This window comes from Podarcis raffonei, chromosome 1 (genome assembly GCF_027172205.1).
Source record: "Podarcis raffonei isolate rPodRaf1 chromosome 1, rPodRaf1.pri, whole genome shotgun sequence".
Classification (NCBI taxonomy): domain Eukaryota; kingdom Metazoa; phylum Chordata; class Lepidosauria; order Squamata; family Lacertidae; genus Podarcis; species Podarcis raffonei.
Window position 1 is genome coordinate 41,949,289 of NC_070602.1, and position 21,644 is coordinate 41,970,932.

A 21,644-nucleotide genomic window follows, 5' to 3' on the forward strand; every position below is an offset into this window, starting at 1 on the left:
GAAATGCACTTTTTAGGTGGGTGGGCTCATATTATTTTTTCATAGTATAAGGAATAAAGTTATTTTCCACAAGAAAATATAATTCTGATTTCACTAGCCATTTGATCATAAGTATCTGGTGGATAAGCTGTCGACATGCAGAGGGCCGCAAGGCCCACTGGCTAGCCCTAGTTGGGCCATCTCCTTCCAATCTTCCTGCAGCGAAGACCATTGACCTCTGCCTGACGTAAATCATCGACCCGGGCTTCAAAGCCAGGGCACACTATCAGCAGAGCGAACTGCGCATACAGAATAGGCGTGAGGCTTGTGGAAGTATACTACAACTACAGATTTATTAATCATAAACCAGGACAAAGAAACATGTCGTCTCTCTCTGTGTGTCTTCTCAGAGACACAGGGAAAAGCAAAAGCTATACACACAACAGAAGTTCCCAGCAAGCTGTGCTGGAATGTAAACAGACATGTGACACCCAACAGTTCCACACGTCTGCTCCTTAAGGTGGAATGGAAATGTCAAAATGTCTCTGCTATTGCTATCTTCCAAGGCTTCCTGCATCAACAACTGATAGAGAACTCTTCTGGGATCAGCGTTATAATTTGCAGTTATCGGTGTCTGCAGTAAGGGACTGGAAATGGGTCTTCTGTTGTCTTTGAAGAGTAAAAAAGTATAATGAGGTTATTTTGCGACTGAACTGCTTGCCATCAATAGTTCTGTATTGTAAACATTCTTAATTTTTGTAAAAACAAAAACAAAACAAAAAACCCCACAACACGATGGAGGGTGATTCCAGATGGGTGTTTATTGTCAGACTAGTTCAAGATTTTTGCAGTGTCTGTGCATCATTGTTATCAAAATGTCAGACCATTTCCCCCCCTTTATATAATCTGAATTTACCCTTTCTGGGCAAAAACGGTTAAGTTAAAAAAAGTGTTGCGAAATAACAACAACAACAACAATAACAACAAAATGTTGCCAACACCCTATCTGCAATATCTGAACAATCCATTTAAAATAAACCCCCATCTGGAAACACCTGGGATTTGGATGTATAAGGTATGTAGCTGACTAGAGCACTTTTCCACACCAGGGGTTGTAGCCCAAATTAGTCATGTCCGTTCAAGAGTTACTAAGAGTTACAAACTTGGGCCCATCAATTTCAATGGCTTATTGTGCGTTAAACTTAATTGGATACAAACCTAGGTGTTTAGAATGGAATTGCCACACATAGTCTACATATTATTTTTTTACAGGGCATCAGTACACCACCATTATTCAATCATTTCTGTCTTGTATTTTCCCTGTGATCCTTCTGTCCCCGCCCCAACCAAACCACAGAAAATCTGACATTTCTCAGAAGAAAAAGAGACTAATAGTCTTCACAGATTGCATATTCCTTTAGCACTGATCTTCTGTCTTTTTAAAGGGGAGGGGTTTCAAAGCGGGCTGTAATGTACCAGGCAAGCTCAGCACGACGTCAGTGGGCACCAAGCAGAATGTCAGCAGACTGATTTTCTCCTACTCTCTTAACATTAAAACTTGGGGACATCCAATGAAGCTGAATGTTGTTAGATTCTGGAGAGATAAAAGAAAGTACTTCTTCACACAGGGAATAAACTATGGAATTTGTTCCTACAGGATAGGGTTGCAATATGTCCAAAATTTCCCAGACACAGCCAGGATTCGGCTATCAGAAACAGTGACCAGGCAGCAATCACTGTAATGTCTGGGAAAATCCAGACGTATGTCGGAAGTGTAGATTTTGGCAAATTTCCTTTTAAAAAGCCAAAATACTTCAAAAAAAAAAAAAAAGATTTTGCAAGAAAACACAAAACTTTATCAACAACTTTTGTGTCCGGATTTTCACTTTTTGAAATATGGCAACCCTACTACAAGAGGCAGTGATGGCCACCAACTTGGATGCCTTTGAAAGAGGATTAGAAAAATTCAAGGAGGACAAGGCTGTCCATGGCTACTAGCCCAGATGTCTATGTCCAACTTCCACTGTTTGAAACTGTGCTTCTGAATACCAGTTGCTGGGAACTGCAAGAGAGGAGAGTGTGCTGTTGCACCCAGGTCCTGTTCGCAGGCTTCCTAGAGGCATCTGGTTGACCAATATGAAAACAAAGTGTTGGAGAAAATGGGCCACTGTTCTGACTCAGTAGGCTCTTTTAACATTTTTATGTCAAAGGCGCACAGGGAAAGAGCTTGTGGGATCCAACGTGTCATAAGCAACACATTTTCTTGAACATTGTGAGTTTAATCAATTCTGAGAGGACAAAGCAGGTGGTTCATCCAGCGTTGTCTCTGGGATTGTGAAACAGCGAAGAGAAACTAGATTTCTGCAAAGGAAGGGGAAACTGATGCATAAAATACACAGTTTAAATTAATAATCAAGCTACATAAATGCATGTGCCCCTCCATGATCTCTGGTAAGCGTACAGGAAAATGCTGAACCTGCAATATAGCTGCTTAATCAGTACCTGGCAAGGTGAAGAAGGGCTGCGCGGTGCCAGGGAATTAAACGGCTGCCAGCACAGGAAACAAGGCCCTTGAAATCAAGCCCACATCTCAGAAGTTGTGTTATGATTAGCAAAGGACGCTTCATGTATTACACATGCAGCGTCACAGGCACTACCAAAACACGGGATTCACGTACAGATGTTTGGGCGAGAGCCTGCTTAATACATGTTACATGGTTCAGGTTCTTCCCCGCTTTGCATGTTCTGCTATCAATTTTGGATTCTTTTGCATGAAACTCACTACATATATCCTCTCACTTGACAAAATATAATAATAATATTCATGTCAATGATGCTCATGGGGCTAATTCTGTTAGACACTTTTCCTTTGTCAGCTCACCAGGCAAAGAGAAACCTTAAGCCTGCCTGTGCGCAGTGTACCAGAATAAGCTGGGGAAGCTTTATATCACCCAGAGGTGAGTATGATTGCCTGCTAATGCACACAGAGCACACTGCAGCAAAAGGCACAGCTAGATGTGCTGGGAGAAAGGTTGACAACTGAGCTGATGGTTGCTGCCACTCTGTGCATGCATGCTCACATGGACCTGCACCTCGCAGTCCAGTTTCCTCAGTGACGCCACTAGTCCCCACCATATCGGAGAATTCCATCCAGCCATTCATGTTTCAGAGGCCTCATTCTCTGAACTCAGAGAACTAGTATCCAGTGATATTTTTCTAGAAAAAGAGGTGTTGGAACTCTCCATGAATGCCTCCCTCATTCTCTTAGAATGGCAGTGTTGCCCATCTGATGCCAGAACTGAGTTCTGGTGAGTTCTGGCTGAAAAAAGCCCTGTGTGTATCTCAAGCCAGCTTCTCCTGAGTAAGCACAGTAAAACATAGGAGACCTAAAGTGCACAGTGGAGCTTTGGTTGTCGAACGTAATTCATTCCGGAAGACCATTTGACTTCCGAAACATTCGACAACTGAGGCGCAATGGGCAGTTGGAGAATTCAGTTGAAAAAATTGAGAAATGTGCTTTGGCCTTACTAGAAAAATTAACCAATAAACTGAAACTGACACGGGGACAAATAGAAGAAGACGCCTTCACCCCAGTATGGCTCCCCTTTATCACATATACAGCCCAACAAAACGACGACAAGAATCCACCAACAGCATACGAATCAATGCGGCTAACCTGATCCAAAACACCCACCCACTCCACTCACACATGAAAACAAAGTTCACCACAGCCGATCACAAACAAACAACCACACTGTAGGCCATGGGTAGGGAAACTAAGGCCTGGGGGCAGGATCTGGCCCAATCGCCTTCTAAATCTGGCCCGCAGATGGTCCAGGAATCAGTGTGTTTTTACATGAGTATAATGTGTCCTTTTATTTAAAATGCATCTCTGGGTTATTTGTGGGGCATAGGAATTCATTCATTTCCCCCCAAAAAACTGAAACGTTCAGCTTCCGAGATGCTCGAAAACCAAGGTTCCACTCTACTTCTGTAGGAACGTATGGACAGATTTGATCCTGCATGCTTGTTTGGGGGCACAAGATGAAGCATTGTTTGGTTTCATTCCAGATCTCTGCTCCTGTTCATTTGTGAGATCATTTGCTGCCAAGAAATTATTTATTTCATGCTGTCATAATTCATATCACTGAATGTCATATTATTACAAATAGCATAGGTATGAATTCTGTCCGGTGAGAAATTTGCTGCTTATGTGTTTGGGTGGCGGCGGCAGTGTGGCTAGGGATAAAGGTAGAGATTTAACTAGCACACTATTATTACCTCAATGACATGTTGCAGAATACACCTGCAGACACCAGCCTGGAGGGGCCCTTTCACTATCAAAAAATCGTAAAATGCAAAATTAGGAAGAGGAATTTAACAGGAGCAGACGCAAAAGAAATAAAAATAGATACAATTGGAGTGTGTGACTCTTGAGTCAATGGTTCCTTCTTGTTTCTCACACAATTCCCCCCCCACCTTTAAAAGCCATTAAGCTGTGCAGAAATAAAATTGGTTGCCTGTGTACTGAAACACTCAAGAAAAGAGAGGAAAGGAAACCCCCCTCTTTTTTGTGTTTCTTGGTGGGTGCGGTCTTCAGTTTCTACTTGACCTATTTACTGAAAGCCAATTATATCTGCTCAATGTGGGTTTGTTGTGTTCTCTCTCTCTCTCTCTCTCTCTCTCTCTCTCACACACACACACACACACACACACACAAACACACAGGGTTTGAGTGTCAGCTGCAAATGAGGTCTCTCCAGCAACAGAAGGATGGGATTCTTTTGGATTCTCTTAAGGTTAGAGTGAAAGCATGTGACAGCGAGGGGCAGCAGACACAGAAGCTTTTGTATACCTCAAGAATCCCGAGGCAAAATTGGGCGAGGCAGAAAATACAGACAGATCTCTGTTGGTAGACAAGGGGGCGATAAGACTGAAAAATTGAAGATAAAATCAGAATTTTACAGTCCCTTCACAAGGGAAACCTACATTAGCCTTGGCTATATTTTAATGAAGAAGATATTTAAATTAAAACACAGAAGGCCCATTCTCCCGCCCATTTTGTAGGCAATAATTTGTCAAGGAGAGAGGTCACTGGAGGGAAAGCTGAAAAATCATGTTGCATGTTTCCCTCGCTGCTTTCATTCCAAGTGGAGAAAAAATTCAGGGAAGAATGCCTGGCAGCTTTCAAAGGACATATTGGTTTCTGAATAGCCATGGCTACAACGACCACCTGCAAATCATTTGAGCCTTGTGGGTGCCCATACAGTAACAGCAGGATTGCCTCCAGTGTGATTCATTCCCTCCATCATTTGGTACTTCAAGAACAATCCTATGTTGGGCTCCCAATGCTCATCCGTCCCAGCCAGCATAGCCAGCGGTCAGGGATGATGGGAGTTGGGAGTCCAACAGCATTTGAAGGACCACAGTTTCCTCACCTTTCCTATACATACATTGAACTGCATCAAGTTACCGTACTGTTTTGTAACAAACACCAGCAGATGGATTCAACTAAGTAGGTGCATTAGCAGGAGCAATGGGACTTTCTCCCTCTTCCTACAGGCCCACCACTCAGCTCTGGGGGGCAGGGAATCCCCAGCAGAGTGCATGGGGGGAGGAAAGAGGCGACAGTTGTGTCACACGTGCTGGAAAAGCATGTTGTGGCTTTCCTCCCTAGGCATCTAGTGGGTTCTTAGTGTGGCTTGAATTTATGTCAGATACAGTCTGCTCTGGAAACTGGTGTGCATCACATATACAGTGGTACCTTGCTTCGCAAACTTAATCCGTTCCAGGAGTCCACTCAACTCCTGAAACCGTTCAAAAACCAAGGTGTGGCTTCTGATTGGCCACAGGAGTTTCCTGCACTCAAGTGGAAGCCACGTAAGACGTTCGGGTTCCGAAAAACATTCACAAACTGGAACACTTAATTCTGGGTTTGTGGCGTCCAGGAGCTGATTTGTTTGACAACTACATAAGCTGTTTGAGAACCAAGGTACCACTGTATTACTAAAACTTAGGGTAAACATTTTTTTTTTTTTACACAGGGTGGTGAGTACTATTTTTACATAACACAAAGTCCTACTAGCTTCATGTCCTAGATAAAATAAAAGCACAAGATTGAAGCAGCCCTATAAAGCAGCAATAGTTCTGCCATCACAGGAGGCAAGTGGCCGTTTTTCCAACCTAAATTATAGCAGAAGGGAGAACAGCAACCGACAGTTTGACTGCACTGAATTTTGACATGCGTTCAGGTTTATATTTCGTTAGTATGTGGAGAGGGGGACTGGAGCAACCTCTGCTTGAATTTATCCTCTGTTGATTTAAAGAGATCCTTTCAAAATAAAAGACTGCATCATTGACATTTTGCCCAGCGATAGCATTGGAGAGCATTAGGAGAGTCCAGGTTTTGCTTATCTGATCATCTCAGGTTCTACGGAGTAATACTTCTCTTTTCAAACCACTTTTCAGTATTCATACGAGCACAACCTGCGATAGCATCTTTATTCTTACAATTGAGTAAAGATGGGCTTGGCCCTTTCATGGCAGAATTGTTTATTATTACAATGCTTGCTCAATGTGCCAGAGTCCTGTTCTGTCTCCAGGGGAAGGACTTGTCATCAATTTTCATTGTATTTTTCTACACCAACACCTGCACACTCAGCTCTTTAAAAACAAAAAAAACCTTCATCAACTACAACCCATGCTAAGATTTTTTTTAAAATTTACAGGAGAGTTTGAAAACAACTCGGATTGAATTTCTTGCTGTCTGAATCAATTCCACCTCTTTCTCCTCCTGCAAGCAGGATTACAGTCAGAGCTTTCATTAAGAGCTGAGGCAAGGCAGGGGGTTCGGAGCTGAAGCAACCCTTCTCAGAAAATTCAAGGAGAGATTTCCCCTCCTTCCATAATTTATTTATTTTTAACGAGTCAGAAGCCAGCTAAAATTAAGCCCCATTCAATCACACTGATTTGAATGTGAGAAATTTAAGCACATGCCTAACCCTCTCATGGAAACAGATGGCACTTCAAATAGTGCTTCCGTTTACCTGGATTGTGCCCTGCTCTCTTTTAGAGTGTTGGCTGCAATTTGTGCATAAGAAATCAAGCTGTTATGGGCTCGATTCATGTTGCCATTGTGGCACGGGATCCGGATTTCATGTGGATTTGTCCCTGGTGCACTGATAACGACACTTACAAAAGTCACATGAGATGAGTGGATCATGCGCTTCCTTCCAGCATCAGGACTGCAGTACAGTTGTGCCTTGGATCCTGAACACCTTGCGAGTCAAACGTTTTGGCTCCCAAACACCACAAACCTGGAAGTGAGTGTTCCCGTTTGTGAACATTCTTTGGAACGTGAACGTCCAACACGGCTTCCAATTGGCTGCAGGAACTTCCTGCAGCCAATCGGAAGACTCACCTTGGTTCCCGAACGTTTTGGAAGTCAAACAGACTTCTGGAACAGATTCCGTTCAACTTCTGAGCTACCACTGTAGTTTCTGAAAAGCCAAATGAAATAACCCATCAACTCCTTTAAAAGTAACGACACTTTTATCTATTCTAGTTGTATAGTTGAACCAGGAGAGATTGTTCGTGTATTTGAAGTACAGGATGCTGCTGAAACCTCCTTGTATTTGGCATTAGAAGCAGTACTTCTGTTGTTGAACAAATAACTGGATACAGTTATGGGCTGGTTGGGTCCAGGAAGTAGTAGAAGTTTCTGTGAGGGAGTAGTCCTTGCCTCTTTAACAGGGACAGTGATTGGACTGCTCCTGAAGAAACCTAACATAAGAACAGCCCTGCTGGATCAGGTCCATCATCCTGTTCTCACAGTGGCCAACCAGCGGTTCATGAGAAGCCCACAAACTGGCTTCTGATTGTCTTGTCCTCCATGAATTTGTCCAATCCTCTTTTAAAGGCATCACAGCCTCTTGTGGGAGCAAACTTCAAAGTTTATGCACAGCGTTGTCTCTCCTGAATCTTCCAACATTCAGCTTCATTGGAAGTCCACAAGTTCTAGTGCGGAAGAGGATAAAAATCTTCTCTGCCCACTTTCTCCATGCCGTATGCATAATTTTACACACTTGCATCATGCTGCCTCTCACTCTCCTTTTCTCTAAAGTAACCCCCCCCCCCCGATGCTATAACTTTACCTCATGGGGATATTCTGCATTCCCTTGATCATTTTGGCTGCCCTTTTCTGAAACTTTTCCAGCTTTACAATACCTTTTCTGAGCTGAGGTCACCAGAACTATACAGTGTATTCCAAATGCGGTCACACCATAGATTTATATAATGGCCTTATGATATCTGCCGTTTTATGTTCAATTTCTTTCCTAATTATCCCTAGCATGGAATTTGTCTTTTTTACAGTTGCTACTGTCCTGATCTGGCCACTCACTGGCAGTTCAGACCCCATGAAAATATATGTGAAATAAACTTGGCCACCTCACTAATTCTAGATAAGTCTATGAACAAGTTAAAAAGCACAGGTCCCCCAAAGCAATGCTTGGGAGGGGGGACTCCTCCTTCTAAACTCTTCCATTCATTCCTTCTCTCTGCTTCCTGCCACTTAACCAGTTCCTAATCCACAAAAGGACCTCTCCTCTTACTCCTTGACTGTAAGCTTGCTTAGGAATCTTTGGAGGCATACCTTGTTAAAAACGTTTTAAAAGTCCAAGAACACCATGTCAAATGGATTGCCTCTACTTACTGTATATGTGTGTTACTTCTAGTAAGTTAGGGAGACAGAACTTACCCTTGCAGAAGCCATGCTGCTGCTACTGCTGCTTCAGCAAGCCTTGTTCTTCTATAGGCTTGGCTATTTTGTTTAACAATATTATCCACCAGTCTTCCCAAACAGACTTTACACTAACTGGCTTGTAATTTCCAGACCACCCAGATCACTTAATTGGTGTTACGTTGGCTACCTTTTCCAGATCTTAGGGACAAGTTACCTATTTTTGTTAGCATATTAACAATTTCGCATTTGAGTTCCTTGACAATTCTTGAGTGGATGCCATGCAGTCCCAACAATTTGTTAACATTTATTTTGTCTATTAGGCCTTGAACTTCTTGCAAATGTTCAGGAACAAGGACCCACCCTATTTATTAATTATTACTATTACTATAAAGAGAGATGCAAAGAATTCAGTCAGGTTCTCTTCTCCTTGTCCTCCTTCAGCACACCTTTCACTCCCTTGTTATCCAAGGGTCCAACACCTCCCAAAATGGTCTCCTGCTACTAATGTATTTAATGTCTTTATGTTTTTAACAATGTGCTCCTCAAATTCCCTTTTAGCATCCCTTATTGTCAGCTTGCTTATTTATTTATTTTGGCAAGAGTTCATGTTCCTTTACCTCCCTCCTCATTTGGACAAGACTTACCTCTAAGAGCTCCTTTGATTCTGCACGTCAAACACACTGGCATCTTCTTGGTCCTGGTGGTAACCTAAACTGGACTTAGAAGATGTAAACAACTGTAGGCCAGTCGCTAACATTCCCTTTCCTGGGCAAGGGGCTTGAGCTGGATGTCAGGTACTTGGGAACCCCATGCAAGGGATTTTGACTGGCATAATGATCTCATATGATTGACAGGCCATCCACCTGTCACAGATTTGGTCCGTGAGGCTAATACAGATAAGGATTTGGTCCGTGGAGCCCAAAAAGGTGCCCCACCCATGTCTTAATACAAATATTTGACCTCAGAGTTCATTTTGGCTAATCTCTCAAGTCGATTACTGCAAGATGCTCTATATTGAGCTGCATTTCCAAAACATTCAGAAGCCTGTAGTACTGAATGCCCAATTGAAAGTGCCAGTGATGACCTTCAAAGCCCTTCAAAGACTTGCAGGGGGAACTATGTACCCTAAGGGGCACTTCCTCCCATATGCATCCCTCCATGTCCCCTCCAATCCATAGGAAAGGTGCTGCTTGCATCTCCCATCTTTTACCGAAGTGAAAACTAGAAGAACTCAAGAGCAGCTATTATTAACACACAGAACGAGAGGATTTGATTTAAGCATTTTATTAAAAATTGTACCAGTTATGGGGAAAAAATCCAAGACGAATTTCAAATATATTTAAAAGCACCAAAACAGAGAAAAGCCAGAGCTAAATATATTGCAAAGGTACCAAAAACTAAAAGGGGGGAGGGAAGGATCTCCTCTAAAGTTGCCACAGGTCAAGGCAGAAGAGTCCTGAAGGCACACAACCAGGATAGACAAAATGCTACATTCTCGCTGGGTCTCTGACTATGGAAAAGGAGGTTTGTGTGCTTCAGGACCAGGTTTGCCAAGGATCTGGCTGGAGAGCCATCTTGCAAGCTGGGAGGATCGGAGGGGAGACAGCATGAGTGAATTATATGCTAAAACTAATTTTAATTTTAGAAAGGTTACCTGCTTTCCCAGTGCAATTGGCTATTGTCAAGTTAACTTCTTTCTATAAAAAGTACAAGAGTCCAGTGCGGGAGCAACACACACTTCTCTTTCTATACCACTCCTGAAAGAATCGTGGCGCATATCTAAATCCCTTTTTAAAAAAATCTGCAATTGGGAAGGGAGAGGATTGCAAAAGAAAAAAGAAAAAGGCACAATAACCAAATTTAAACTTCACCTGGAGGTTACACCATTATAGTAACAGGATTGTCTAAAACCCCGAAAGAAGGCTGATGCTTCAGTTAGGAACCCAACTTTTCAAAACATTTGACTTATATTTGGTCTTCTTCACATCGCTTGACCAGACTATCTGTCTGAAGAGGGTAGAGAAATAGTATAGCCTTCTTTAATGGATATTACATCAATGTGATGAATATGGTGTCAAGGAGTTGGAAAGGGGAGGCACAGTGGCCATGTAGCCTTCTTTACAAGGGACAGTCCTTCATTCTTTATTTGTTCTTCATCCCTCTATGACAAACTAGACCTGCCTATTTTTTCTTTGGCCAAGACGACAGCTTGGCTTTAAGTGGCTCTTGTGAAGCTGAACACGATCGTAAGACTAAGAATAAAAAGCACCTTGCACTTTGAAAAATGTTGTGTAACAGTTGCCTTCCGGGTTGTGTATGCCTATATCTGACACCTTGAAGCTCTTCAGAAGAAAAAACCATACAGAAGAAATAATTAGGGTTTTTTTTTATAGAAAAAGCATTGTACACGCAATAATTTTCATAACACCATTTTAAACCATCTAAACAATTCAATCCCCTTAGCACCCTTAAGTTGCCTCCCCCATCCCACACCCCGCTTTACTCAAAGGCTTCAAATAGACAAAAGCCCTCCTCATAAACACAGGAAATGGCTTCCATAATCTCCAGTGCCTGAAACACAGGCCCCACCAGAGGCAGTTAGTTGCACTTAAGACCCATCGAAATCAATGGGAAAAGTTAGGCCTGAGTTACTGATGTTCACTTGCTTTCAGCAGAGCTTCATTTAAGCACAACCAACCTTTGCTCAGATTTTAATTTGGAAGATGCCAAGTTCCAAAATTAATTTCAAAGGAAAAGTGTTTCTTATACAAGTGTGTGTTTGTGTCTGTGCAGGCAGAGGGGAGGGTTGCCAATAGTTGAACTAGTCTCTGTAGCTGCGCCTTTCAACAGCGGCTTGGTTGGAATGAAATAACAGGGTACAGCTTTTTACAACATGGAAATGAACACCAAACCCCCTTCTAAGCCCAGCAAGTCAAGCTGCTGATAGAGATCCAGGGCAACAAGGCACTTGAAACAGGAGCGACCATATCTCAAGCAGAGGTATAGAAGAGACTACATTTTATTTATACACATAAACAATTATATTCCAGAACATTTCGTGTTTGGGATATTTCCCAAAAGGGGCTTAATTTGCAAATGGGTTGTTGATATATTGCAAATGGCTTGTTGGCAACGGGGTTTTGTTTTCATTTATTGGATTTTCCACCAGAGAGAGGGCAGGGGAGACAGGCTGGCATTTAGATGCTGACAACATAGTGTGGCTGCTGCATAAAACTTGCATGCATGAGGAGCACCAATTCCACAATAAACACTCATCTGGAGACACCCTTGGCCTGTCTTCTCCCGATACTTACAGCTAAGAACTAGAACTTTGTACCAGTTCTGAGCCCATGTACAAATGAAACAGAATGATCACAAGCACTCTTTCGGTCAGGGGTGGGGAAACTGTGACCTACTAGATGTTGCAGGATTACAACTCCCACAATCCAGGCTCACTGGACATGCTGTCTGATGGACACTGCAGTCTAGCAATATCCAGAGGGCCACAGGTTCCCAGTCTGTGCTTTACATGCTGAAAGAGTTCTTGGACAGCTCACTAAGAAATTCTTTTTGATGCATTTCCCCCCTGCTGGCTAAACAATCAAAAGCAACCTTTTATTATTTTTAATGGCCGTATTAAGCAGTTTTGGATTATAATCACTGGAATGACAACCAGGGATGCCAACTGATGGGGCGGAGAGCATTCAGACTTTAACATTTCAGAGCAGATAGATGTGCAGAAACCAGCAAATATACCTTTTTATAACATGGGCTGTCGGCAGCTAAATCCTGCAAACCAAGCAGCTTTTAGTGGCACACCAACAAGCCAAGAAGCTGGCATCCCTATCAACCTCCCCCCTCCCCCAAGCTATGAAATAGATGAGCTGTAGCTAAGGCACGTGAGCCCTCAACTGAGAAGGATGTCTCAAAAGGAGAGTGGCTCGCAAACGTCGCACCTTGAGAACATATCTAGGTTTTCAAAGGTAAATTTCTGAGGATTTGCTGAAGTGCTCTGAAGGAGCCGCAGAGATACCGGTGTGACATGGGGCACAACCCCCTACCAACTTACTAAGTAAGTCCTACAAAGCTCAGTAGGATTTACTCAGTCAGGTGTGCAACGGGACTGCGCCTTCAGTTCACTTTGGATTTTAGCTGCTACTTTGAGAACACAGTTTCATCTGCAACTAATACAAAGCAACTCAGATGCAACAAGCTTGCCAATAAAGGAAAGCCCTCCATCCCATTCAAATAAATTGCCAGCAATTGGTATCTTCCACCAGAACAATCCTCAGGCCCGCTTTGTGTATTTCTAGCTCCCCTACTGAGTTTATCATCCACAGTGGAAGCAGCCACTGTCAGTAGGGTGGAGGCATATAGCTGACCTCTCAATCCCAGTGGTGGAGTGGGCACATTGCCAGTGCACTGGCGTGAGTGTCGGATTGGCGTTTGCACAGTGCTGACCTTGTTGCTGCATATCGCCCCCTGCTCCGTTCTGGTAAACTGCAGCGACATTCTTAACGGGAGATCAGGTAAGCTTTGCCCACTGCTAATATGCGGAACTCAATCGTTTAAAAATATGACGTAATAGGAGAATGAGCAACAATTCCTGCTTTCAGAACACAAAACTGGGCGGGTTAGGAGATAATAAAACAACACCCAGGATGGCTATCCCCACATGTCATCATTAACATGCTTGCTCTGCAAAGGGTATTAAAATCCATGCCAGAAAAAGCGGTGTGTTTGGATCGCCAGGTTACCACCCAGAAACCTACCCAATACCTTTAAATCACCTGATGCACCTGGTGATAAGGCAGTAGCCCAATCCCAAGGCATTTTTTAACTCCAGGCCTGTACGGCTGTTCCTTGCTCACCAAGGTCAAGCTGGCTGCCCCATTTCCCCGAATGGGCTGGCCCTGCAGTGATTTCTTCCTTCCACCCCAATCCCTGCTCCCTGGACGGTCGGTGTGCGATACAGGTGCGTGGTGGAAGAGTAGCTGGCAGCACACACAGGCACGTTCAGGTGGGCAAAGTCTCTACGGATGCATTTGGGTTTTTTTTAAAAGGGCATAGGCAGGCACGTGGTCACAGGAACAATCCCTCGTATTTCTAGGTAGGGCTGGGAAACCCCAGAGAACCAATCATTGTAGACAAAGCTAAGCTGAAAGGGCCAATGGGCTGTGTCAGCAGAAGACACCTTCCCATGTTCCAGAATGCCATTTGGCAATCTGTGACTACAATGTGGAGTAGCAAATATATATACTGGTTTCATATGTGGTGCTTATAGCATTTTCTCCATTGAGTATGCACTTACTCTGCTTATGGCTAGTGGGCAATTTCTATTAAGCCCCGCCATAAGTCTTTGTTCAGTGGCATTGTCACTTCCAACTTTATGCTCAAGATTCTCCCAACCATTGTGCATGTCAAATTCCATGAAGCACATTCGACCTGTTGTGCCAGGTTCAGAATGTGCGATTAATGCCATCCCCGGCCCACTTCCACAGGGCAGCATTGTCAAAGTGGGCTTGAAGCCAGCTATTGCTGTGAATCGGGGGCTATGTATGTGCTTATTTGTGCAAAGTACTTATTAATGTGAATCAATACTGGCTCGCAGTTCCTTTTGAACAGCGTCTTGGTGCTTTATCTAACTCAGGCTTTATCGCCATGCCAAAACAGCCCTTATTCATACTCCACATGGAGCAAAACAAGACCAGTAGCCAATCTGAGGAAAAAGCAAAGCTACAGGCATGGCCTCCTATGCAGGCACTGGATTACCCTTCCTGCTCCCTTATTCTAGCAGCTGATATGGACAAAGCTCGCGAGCGGCGGAGAGGCTGGAAGAGCAGGAAAGCCTTGCTTCAGGGCCAGCATGCAAAACGAGAGAGTTCCATCCTTCAGGAACACAGACAAGAACTTGCTGCCAACAGGCTGCTTGGGTTGGCAGGGGAAGACAGGCAGGCCTGGTACAATGGGAAAAATAAAAAGGCCATGGAACATAGAGAAACCTCAGAAACCAACATAAAAACGGTAGCGGTGCATCTGTAGCCACAGAAGTTGTGCATCAGAGCACTGCTAGCACCGAGACCATCAGCACTTTGTGAAAAGCCGGTCTTCCCAAGGGCTGCTCTTTTTATCTGAAGACCATTTTCCCTCCTCTCTCCCCACCTTGCCCTAATTCTTGGCAGCTGGAAACTACCTTAGGCAGTGCAGTTTGTTATGATTTCTGTCTCAGTTTCCAAGAATTGCAGCAAAAGCACTATTACTGGCTTTAAAAAATCCAAGGGAAGTTTAAAAAGGACTGACAAAGAAAGAACAGAAAATGAGAAAGAGATAGAAAAGGAAAAGATGCCCAAAATTATTATTATTTAAATCCTCTTCTCTGAGGATGCTTCCAGATGGGGACTTAATTTGCAAGTAGGCCCTGGAGATACCATAAATGGGTAGTCAACAATAGGGTTCTTTCTCCTTATTGGATTTGCGCCCCCCCCCCGAAAGGGTAAATCCGGATTATATTTTGGCAGCTGGGGGCAGGGGGCAGTGAGGGAATATGAGCTGGTGTTTCGTTGCCAATGACATTGTGTGGATGCTGCCTACAAACAAAGTTGGGTGCATGACAGTACCAAATCCACAATAAACCCCTGCCTGGAAGCACTTTTAGTCAAGGACAAATATGCTGATGAAGGGTGTGCAGAATGCAACTTAAAATAATAATAATAATGTCAAATTCACCTTAAAACTTGTGCTTGAAAAATGGGGCACATGTATGAAATAAATCAATGGCTTTATGGAAACATGCATAAAGATACTTTAAAAGGTACAAATTTCTCTATCTTCCAAACAGTCCAATGGTGATAGCTACCACTCCAAAACTCTGACATTTGCAAATGTCTAACTATAATGTCTAACACCCCAATGCTACCACCACATTCATCGCAAACAACTGGAGCAGTTCTGTTCTGTCACATGTTATGGCAGTGGGGCAGGGCTGGCTTGGGAACCAGTGGATCCTAAGCCATCTTAGCCCTGTTCCCTCTCCTGTTTGGGGGTTTCCTGGGGGCTGCCACCAGCAGGCACATCACCTGCAGAAGAGAAGCTCTGTGCTAGAGAGTGATGCTGGCAACACTCTGCAAGTGGAGGCCACATGCCCAGTCTGCCTCTTCCTCCCAGCCCAGGGCAATGGAGGTTGGAAATGCAGCCTTACAGCCTGAAATATTGACTTGAGAGAAAACAGAGAGGTCCTCAAATGCACAACAGAGTACAAACGTATGCCCTCCTGCATTTCACAGATGGCAATAGGGACAAGTACTGCTCTGAAGACCACTGGGAAAATCCTTCTCCAGTGCTGTACAAATACAGGGGCAGTGTGTGCAATGAATGGTTATACATTTACACACTTGAGCACTCACTCCTCCCAAAGATTACACTTCTAGACACTTGGAGAAGACAGCTGACTCCCGGAGAGGGCAGCCCTAGCATGTCACAATAACAAAATGTTAATGCAGCATCACAAGGCAGTTAAAATATGTACACTATCCAGAAACAGAGACCAGAAAAAACAGACCAGCTAAAGTATACAAACGAAACATGATGGAGCTGCAGAACTCATAGGGAATACCCATAACAAGCCAAGTCTTTCTAGCCTGTGCAGTTGAGTTTAATATTTTAAAAGAGCCTAAGGAGAGTGGAGGCAGCAAATGTGGAACTCCTCATTTTCTATTACCATATCTTAAGTAGCAGCTTTTACTGTTCTCCAGGAAATGAGAAGCTGAAATTCCTTGTAGGCTCCCCAGATCGTCACTCAGGAATGACATTCGCGTCCTTATATATTCAAGATAGGATGGAGCCCCTGTCTGCTTTCATCCTACAAAGCAGCCCAAGCTACAGGTCTTGTTTCTCGGTCACACTTTTAAATATGTATGTATTGATTATTATAATTGTTCAGTATTAACCAACAGCCAATACTGACAATAATAATAGTAACTAACACATGAAGGGTTCTATCCAATGAAGTCATCCTTTCAATAGGAGTTCCTCTCCCTCTCCACCTCCCATAGCTGGGCATTCCAGGTAGTTGGAGGAACGCCAAAACAAATTTGGGGGAGGGGGCACAAGGAGAAGAGGAGCAGTTGAGCAAGTGGAAGCCCTTGCACTATCAGGACAATTTGTTGGATGCAATCAAATATTATTTATTACTCAACGATAATAATTCTGTATCAATATTAACTAAAGATGCCCATCCTTTGTTCTACATAATCCGTTGTTCCAAATTGCTCAAATACTGTGTATTATTCAGATTCAAAGCCAATAAGAACTCTCATGACATTTATTTTTTGCTAGCCAACATTCACTCATGGCAACCTCCAATACTGCTGGCAAATGGGGATATATCAAATGGACTTTAGGCATTAGCTCTGTAACACATGGGAAAGGAATTAGTTTTATTGATCAGGAAAAGCTGTGAAAGGGGTTGCCAAAAATGAAACTAGACGAGTCCTTAAAAAAGAAGATATAATCCACCGACACCATCACTAACTCCATAGGCCATTATAGGTTGCGCAATCTCATTCAGCAACTGATTTTGCCAGGGAGTTACTCTGAGAAGCATAACTCCCTGAGTATGCATATATTTATATGGCCAAAAGCCCAAACTTGACCTCCCAAAGGAGTCTGCCAACAAAGTCTCATCGTCACAACCACACCTCCTAAATGATCCATTTTCACATTATGATGAACTATTAGAAATTCTCCAGGGTCTGGAATGGGTCCAGGGAGACCACTTTCAAACAGGCTGAAAACAGTCCTTTGAGCAGTAAGCTACCACATCATCCTGGAAAACGTTGAGAAATAATCTAACAAGAAATAGTTGCACTGATTCGTGCAAATGTTGCAAGGTCAGCTTCACGAGAGCATGAGGCAGCAAAGGCAGAGGGGAATATGAAGTAGAATTAAGGCCCCCGAGTGGCGGGGGGGGGAACTCTCTCTCCCCATGCCCTGCTTTCTCCCCAAAAGGAAAAGTTGAAAAATTAGAAATTTGGGATGATAGCGAATCAAAAACCCTTGTGAAATAAATTTTCTTTCACAACAAGTGAACTGCTTTTAAAAGCAGCCTTTAAAAATCATACTGACACAGTCAATTAATTCAGTTTTTATTTTCTTAGATCAGATATAAGTAGAGTTAGCAAGGATATAATTGCTATTAATCTGGGCTGGATCACCAAATGGGGAACACTCTTAGATGTTAGCAAAGAGACCTCTAAATGTTGCAGAATGCAGAACATCTTCGGCGATTTGGTGCAGGAGTTCTGCCAAATATCTGATATATTGTTTCTGCAGTATTGTGGAAAAGAGACCCTCTGACTTTTTACTTGCATAAGATTGGAAATGTCAAAAGTCCCAAACTTGCCCTGGAGTACCAAACTAGTTTCATAGCTGTGTATCAAGGTCTCTCTATCTAAGTCCTGGTAATATCCCACCCCCACCCCCCAAGTTCACTGTGATGTTTCTGGTTTCTGTAGTCCATCAATAATATATTTGTTAAAATGGGTAGGATTCAACTAAGTAGGTGCGCTAGTGGGAGCTAGTGGGGGGAGGGGGAAGTCCCACTGCACCCCCAGGACCCTCTCAAACTGGCTCTGGGGGGGGATGCCAGGAGAACTCCGGAACAGTTTGCGCAGCGACGGGAAGGAATATCATTCCATTGGGCAAGCTGAAATTGCTTGTGCTGATGGAACGACTGGAAGATTGTGACGGTGAACTTCTCCCATCATTTTTACTCCTATTTTTCCCAACTCACAAAAATAAAGATAGGTATCTTAGAGGCAGTAGCTTGCAGCTCCACCTCTAACGCTGGATATATTTGAATAAGATTAAGGCAATGATGCTTACAATTTTCATAAATATACGATACAGCAGAATTTTATCTGCTGGGTTAATCACAATACACTTTTGTGTTCTCAAAGTAGTGCAGTTAGTACTTTAAATGAGAAGGTGCAGTGGCGTAGCGTGGGGGGTGCAGGGGGGGCCGGCCGCACCGGGCGCAACATCTGGGGGTTAGGGTTAGGGGGCGCAAATCCACGGGTTAGGGGGCGCAAATTACTTGCCTTGCCCCGGGTGCTGACAACCCACGCTACGCCACTGAGAAGGTGTTGCTTATTTTTTGATTTCCCCCCCAAAATAAAAGATGGGAGGGGGACCCAGCTTCGTGGCTTCGTGAATTCCAGAGAAGGTATATTTCCAGTCAAGCTTTGCTCCTTTTTTAAAACCAGTGTCTTCCAGCAATAAAATGTAAGGATTCAATATTCCCCAGCTGTACACGTATGCCATTTCATAGTTATTCCTGAACAGAATTTTTTTTTTTTAAAAAAAAGGTTTCCCGAAACAAGTGTGCCTCATTTGCAAAATACCCCAATTCATTGTGACTCATCGTCCCTAAATTCTAACCGGCAAGCAATGTTGCAAAATGCTGCATGCGCCCATCACTGGCTAAAACCAAAGCTTTCCTATATCAGCCCCTTCCTTGCTCGCTTGCTTCTTGAGTGGAGAAGCTTGATTGGAGGATTGTTCTTCAACAGTGTTGGACCAAAGCTTCCCACCTCAGAGGACAGGAAGTCGCAGAGAGAGAAAGCAAGTCCTTTGTACAAGTGTCCTCAGTTTCACAGGAGCCTCACATCTGTCTAGTGGCATACACATGTCTGCCCTGGATTTGTTCAGTGCTCCCAGAAGACTGGATGGGACCCGGAAGAAGCAGGGTAGCTCTCACCTCCGACCCGCGTGGTGTCTGTTGGCCTCCATGTTCAACGCCACGTTATGGAGGAAAAGGAGGATCTGCCACCAGACCTGGTTTCGGTTCTGCTGGTGCTGTAAAGAGGGGAAAGGGTCTAAACAACGATTACTCATATTAAACTCATCGCCCAAGTTTCCAGTGAAAACTCCAGTTATGCTTTCAAGGGCAGGCCCAAAATGTGAAAGAGGGAGAAGAAGAAAGAGAGAGAGAGAGAGGTGTAGATCCTCCAGGAATCACTGTAGCTCCAACATTGTAAAAAAGAAAAGAGCAGACCCTTTATGTATTGTGCACAAAAGGATTAAGGTTTTTTCTTCTTCTCCTCCTTTCTGCAGGATTCTGCAGAGTTTAGCCAAGTGCTGTTTTTAATCAGATTGGCTTCTGAGCCACTCAAAGCCCCAGCTGCAAGAACAAACAACTTCTTTCCCCTCCTTTTTTTTTTTTAAAGGAGGGTGCCCCCCTCCCCACCCCCAAAACATAGGAGAAAGAGAAGGGGGGAAAGAGGGTAGGGAGAGAGAGAGAAGTGTAGCTGGTGATCCATCTGTAAGTGATTTGACACCGTGAAGGTCAAAGGGTTAATCTTCAATTTAAACCACACTGCTGAGACAGCAAAACTGATTTTATCCAGTACAAGAAAACACACTCCTATGCGCGCGCTCTCCCCACCCCACCCCCATGCTTTGCTTCCCAGCATCTCCAAGATAATACTGCCCCTTTTTATAGCTCCTTTTGACAGTAAGCCATAAATAATCAGTCTTGGAGCCCTTTCCTACTGACTGGAGCCAATTAAACCTTAAGCAAGAACACACTTGAAAACAAAAACAGGGGGGGGAAACCTAGGGGTTATTTCAGGTCCCATTATAAAGCAGCAAATGTAGAAAATTGGTTTGGGGTGGTGGTGATGGTGAGGGAGAACCTGAAACCCTATGCTGCTACCTTTGGACAAGAGCACCCAGCCACTCATCTCCTGTCAAATGCCGTAATCAGGCTTTGAAAATTAGGCACCATTGGATGCCAGATCCCAGTTTCAAAAATCAGAGACGTGTGCAGAGACAGGGTTGGATGGAGCGATCCAGTGAGTAGAGTTGTGCTCACAGCATGCTGCTGCTGAAGGAAGGGGGAGGAGATTTATCAGAGTTCCCCCTTCCCTTGCAGCCCCCCAAAATCTGCTCCAGAGTGTCAGAAGAATGGGAAGCAGTGCAGGAAACAGCAGGGGCAATTGCTGGATTGTCCCTCCTTCTGCGGGTGCAAGGAGCTCTTCCATTTGTGGAAGACCGACTCTGGATTCAAGCCATTGTCATTGTTCTACACAGCTGCACGTTTATGACGTGTGCTGCCTCCCTTATATCCCATAACGCTGTGATGTAGATTAAAGGGGAAGCCCCCTTAAAACAAAGGACCCCTGGCAACTCCAGGACTGTTTCTCTTTCTGGTTCCCTTCAGTTATCAGCATGAAGTCTGCTTATTCTCATTCATAATGCCTCATTTGTTAACAATGGCCTTTTATTTCCTTCCAAAGCGGCAGAGAATGGAAGCCTGGTTTAAGCTGACCAGGGTTGACCCAAGACATTAAGAAAGCCCAAGCAGCTGTGCCACATGACCGAAAAAGCTCACATCTCAGCTGTGCAGGCTGAGAGAAGCACTCCAGTATCTTCTGTGACATTGAAAGGATTCTGAAAGCATACCAGTTGGTTCCCTTGCAGGATCACCAACTCCCCCAATTGACTGCTTGGGTAAATTCAGGAGTCAGGTCTGCTCTAATGATGGATATAACTCTGAACTCCCAATAATTACCTTTTCGGAGAATATTTATACATATATATTCACTCTACAACAGGGGTCAGCAACCTAAGGCCCATGGGACGGAAGCAGCCCACAGAGGCAGTTTGACAGGCCCACGAGCCGCCCCTGAACTGAATCTCCCACTCGCGCACTGCGCTAAACCGGCGCAGTACGGCATGGGGTCTTGCTTCCATGGTGCCGAAAATTGCATCTGTGCATGAGCAGACACCAAAAATTGAGGGAGCTTGCGTGATCCGGCCCACAGAGGGATCTCTGTGGAACCAATCCGGCCCAGGCAAGATAAACCTGGCTGACCCCTGCTCTACAAGAACCAGGAAGTGACAACCTTTTTACCCAGTTAAG

The 21,644-nt window shown here is 43.9% G+C and overlaps 1 protein-coding gene across 7 annotated transcripts in view; it reads right to left on the bottom strand.

Annotated features, from left to right (window-relative positions):
• BMF (Bcl2 modifying factor) overlaps positions 1-21,644 on the bottom strand; it is a 75,732-nt gene that overhangs the window by 24,169 nt on the left and 29,919 nt on the right. The window contains exon 5 of one of the 7 annotated variants that reach the window (XM_053382250.1): positions 19,271-19,576. The exons of the other annotated variants lie outside the window; for them this stretch is intronic. Coding sequence (XP_053238225.1) covers positions 19,475-19,576 — 102 coding nt within the window. The 3' untranslated portion in view covers positions 19,271-19,474. Of the gene's footprint in view, positions 1-19,270; positions 19,577-21,644 lie in introns of those variants that run through there. 7 annotated transcript variants of the gene reach the window in all.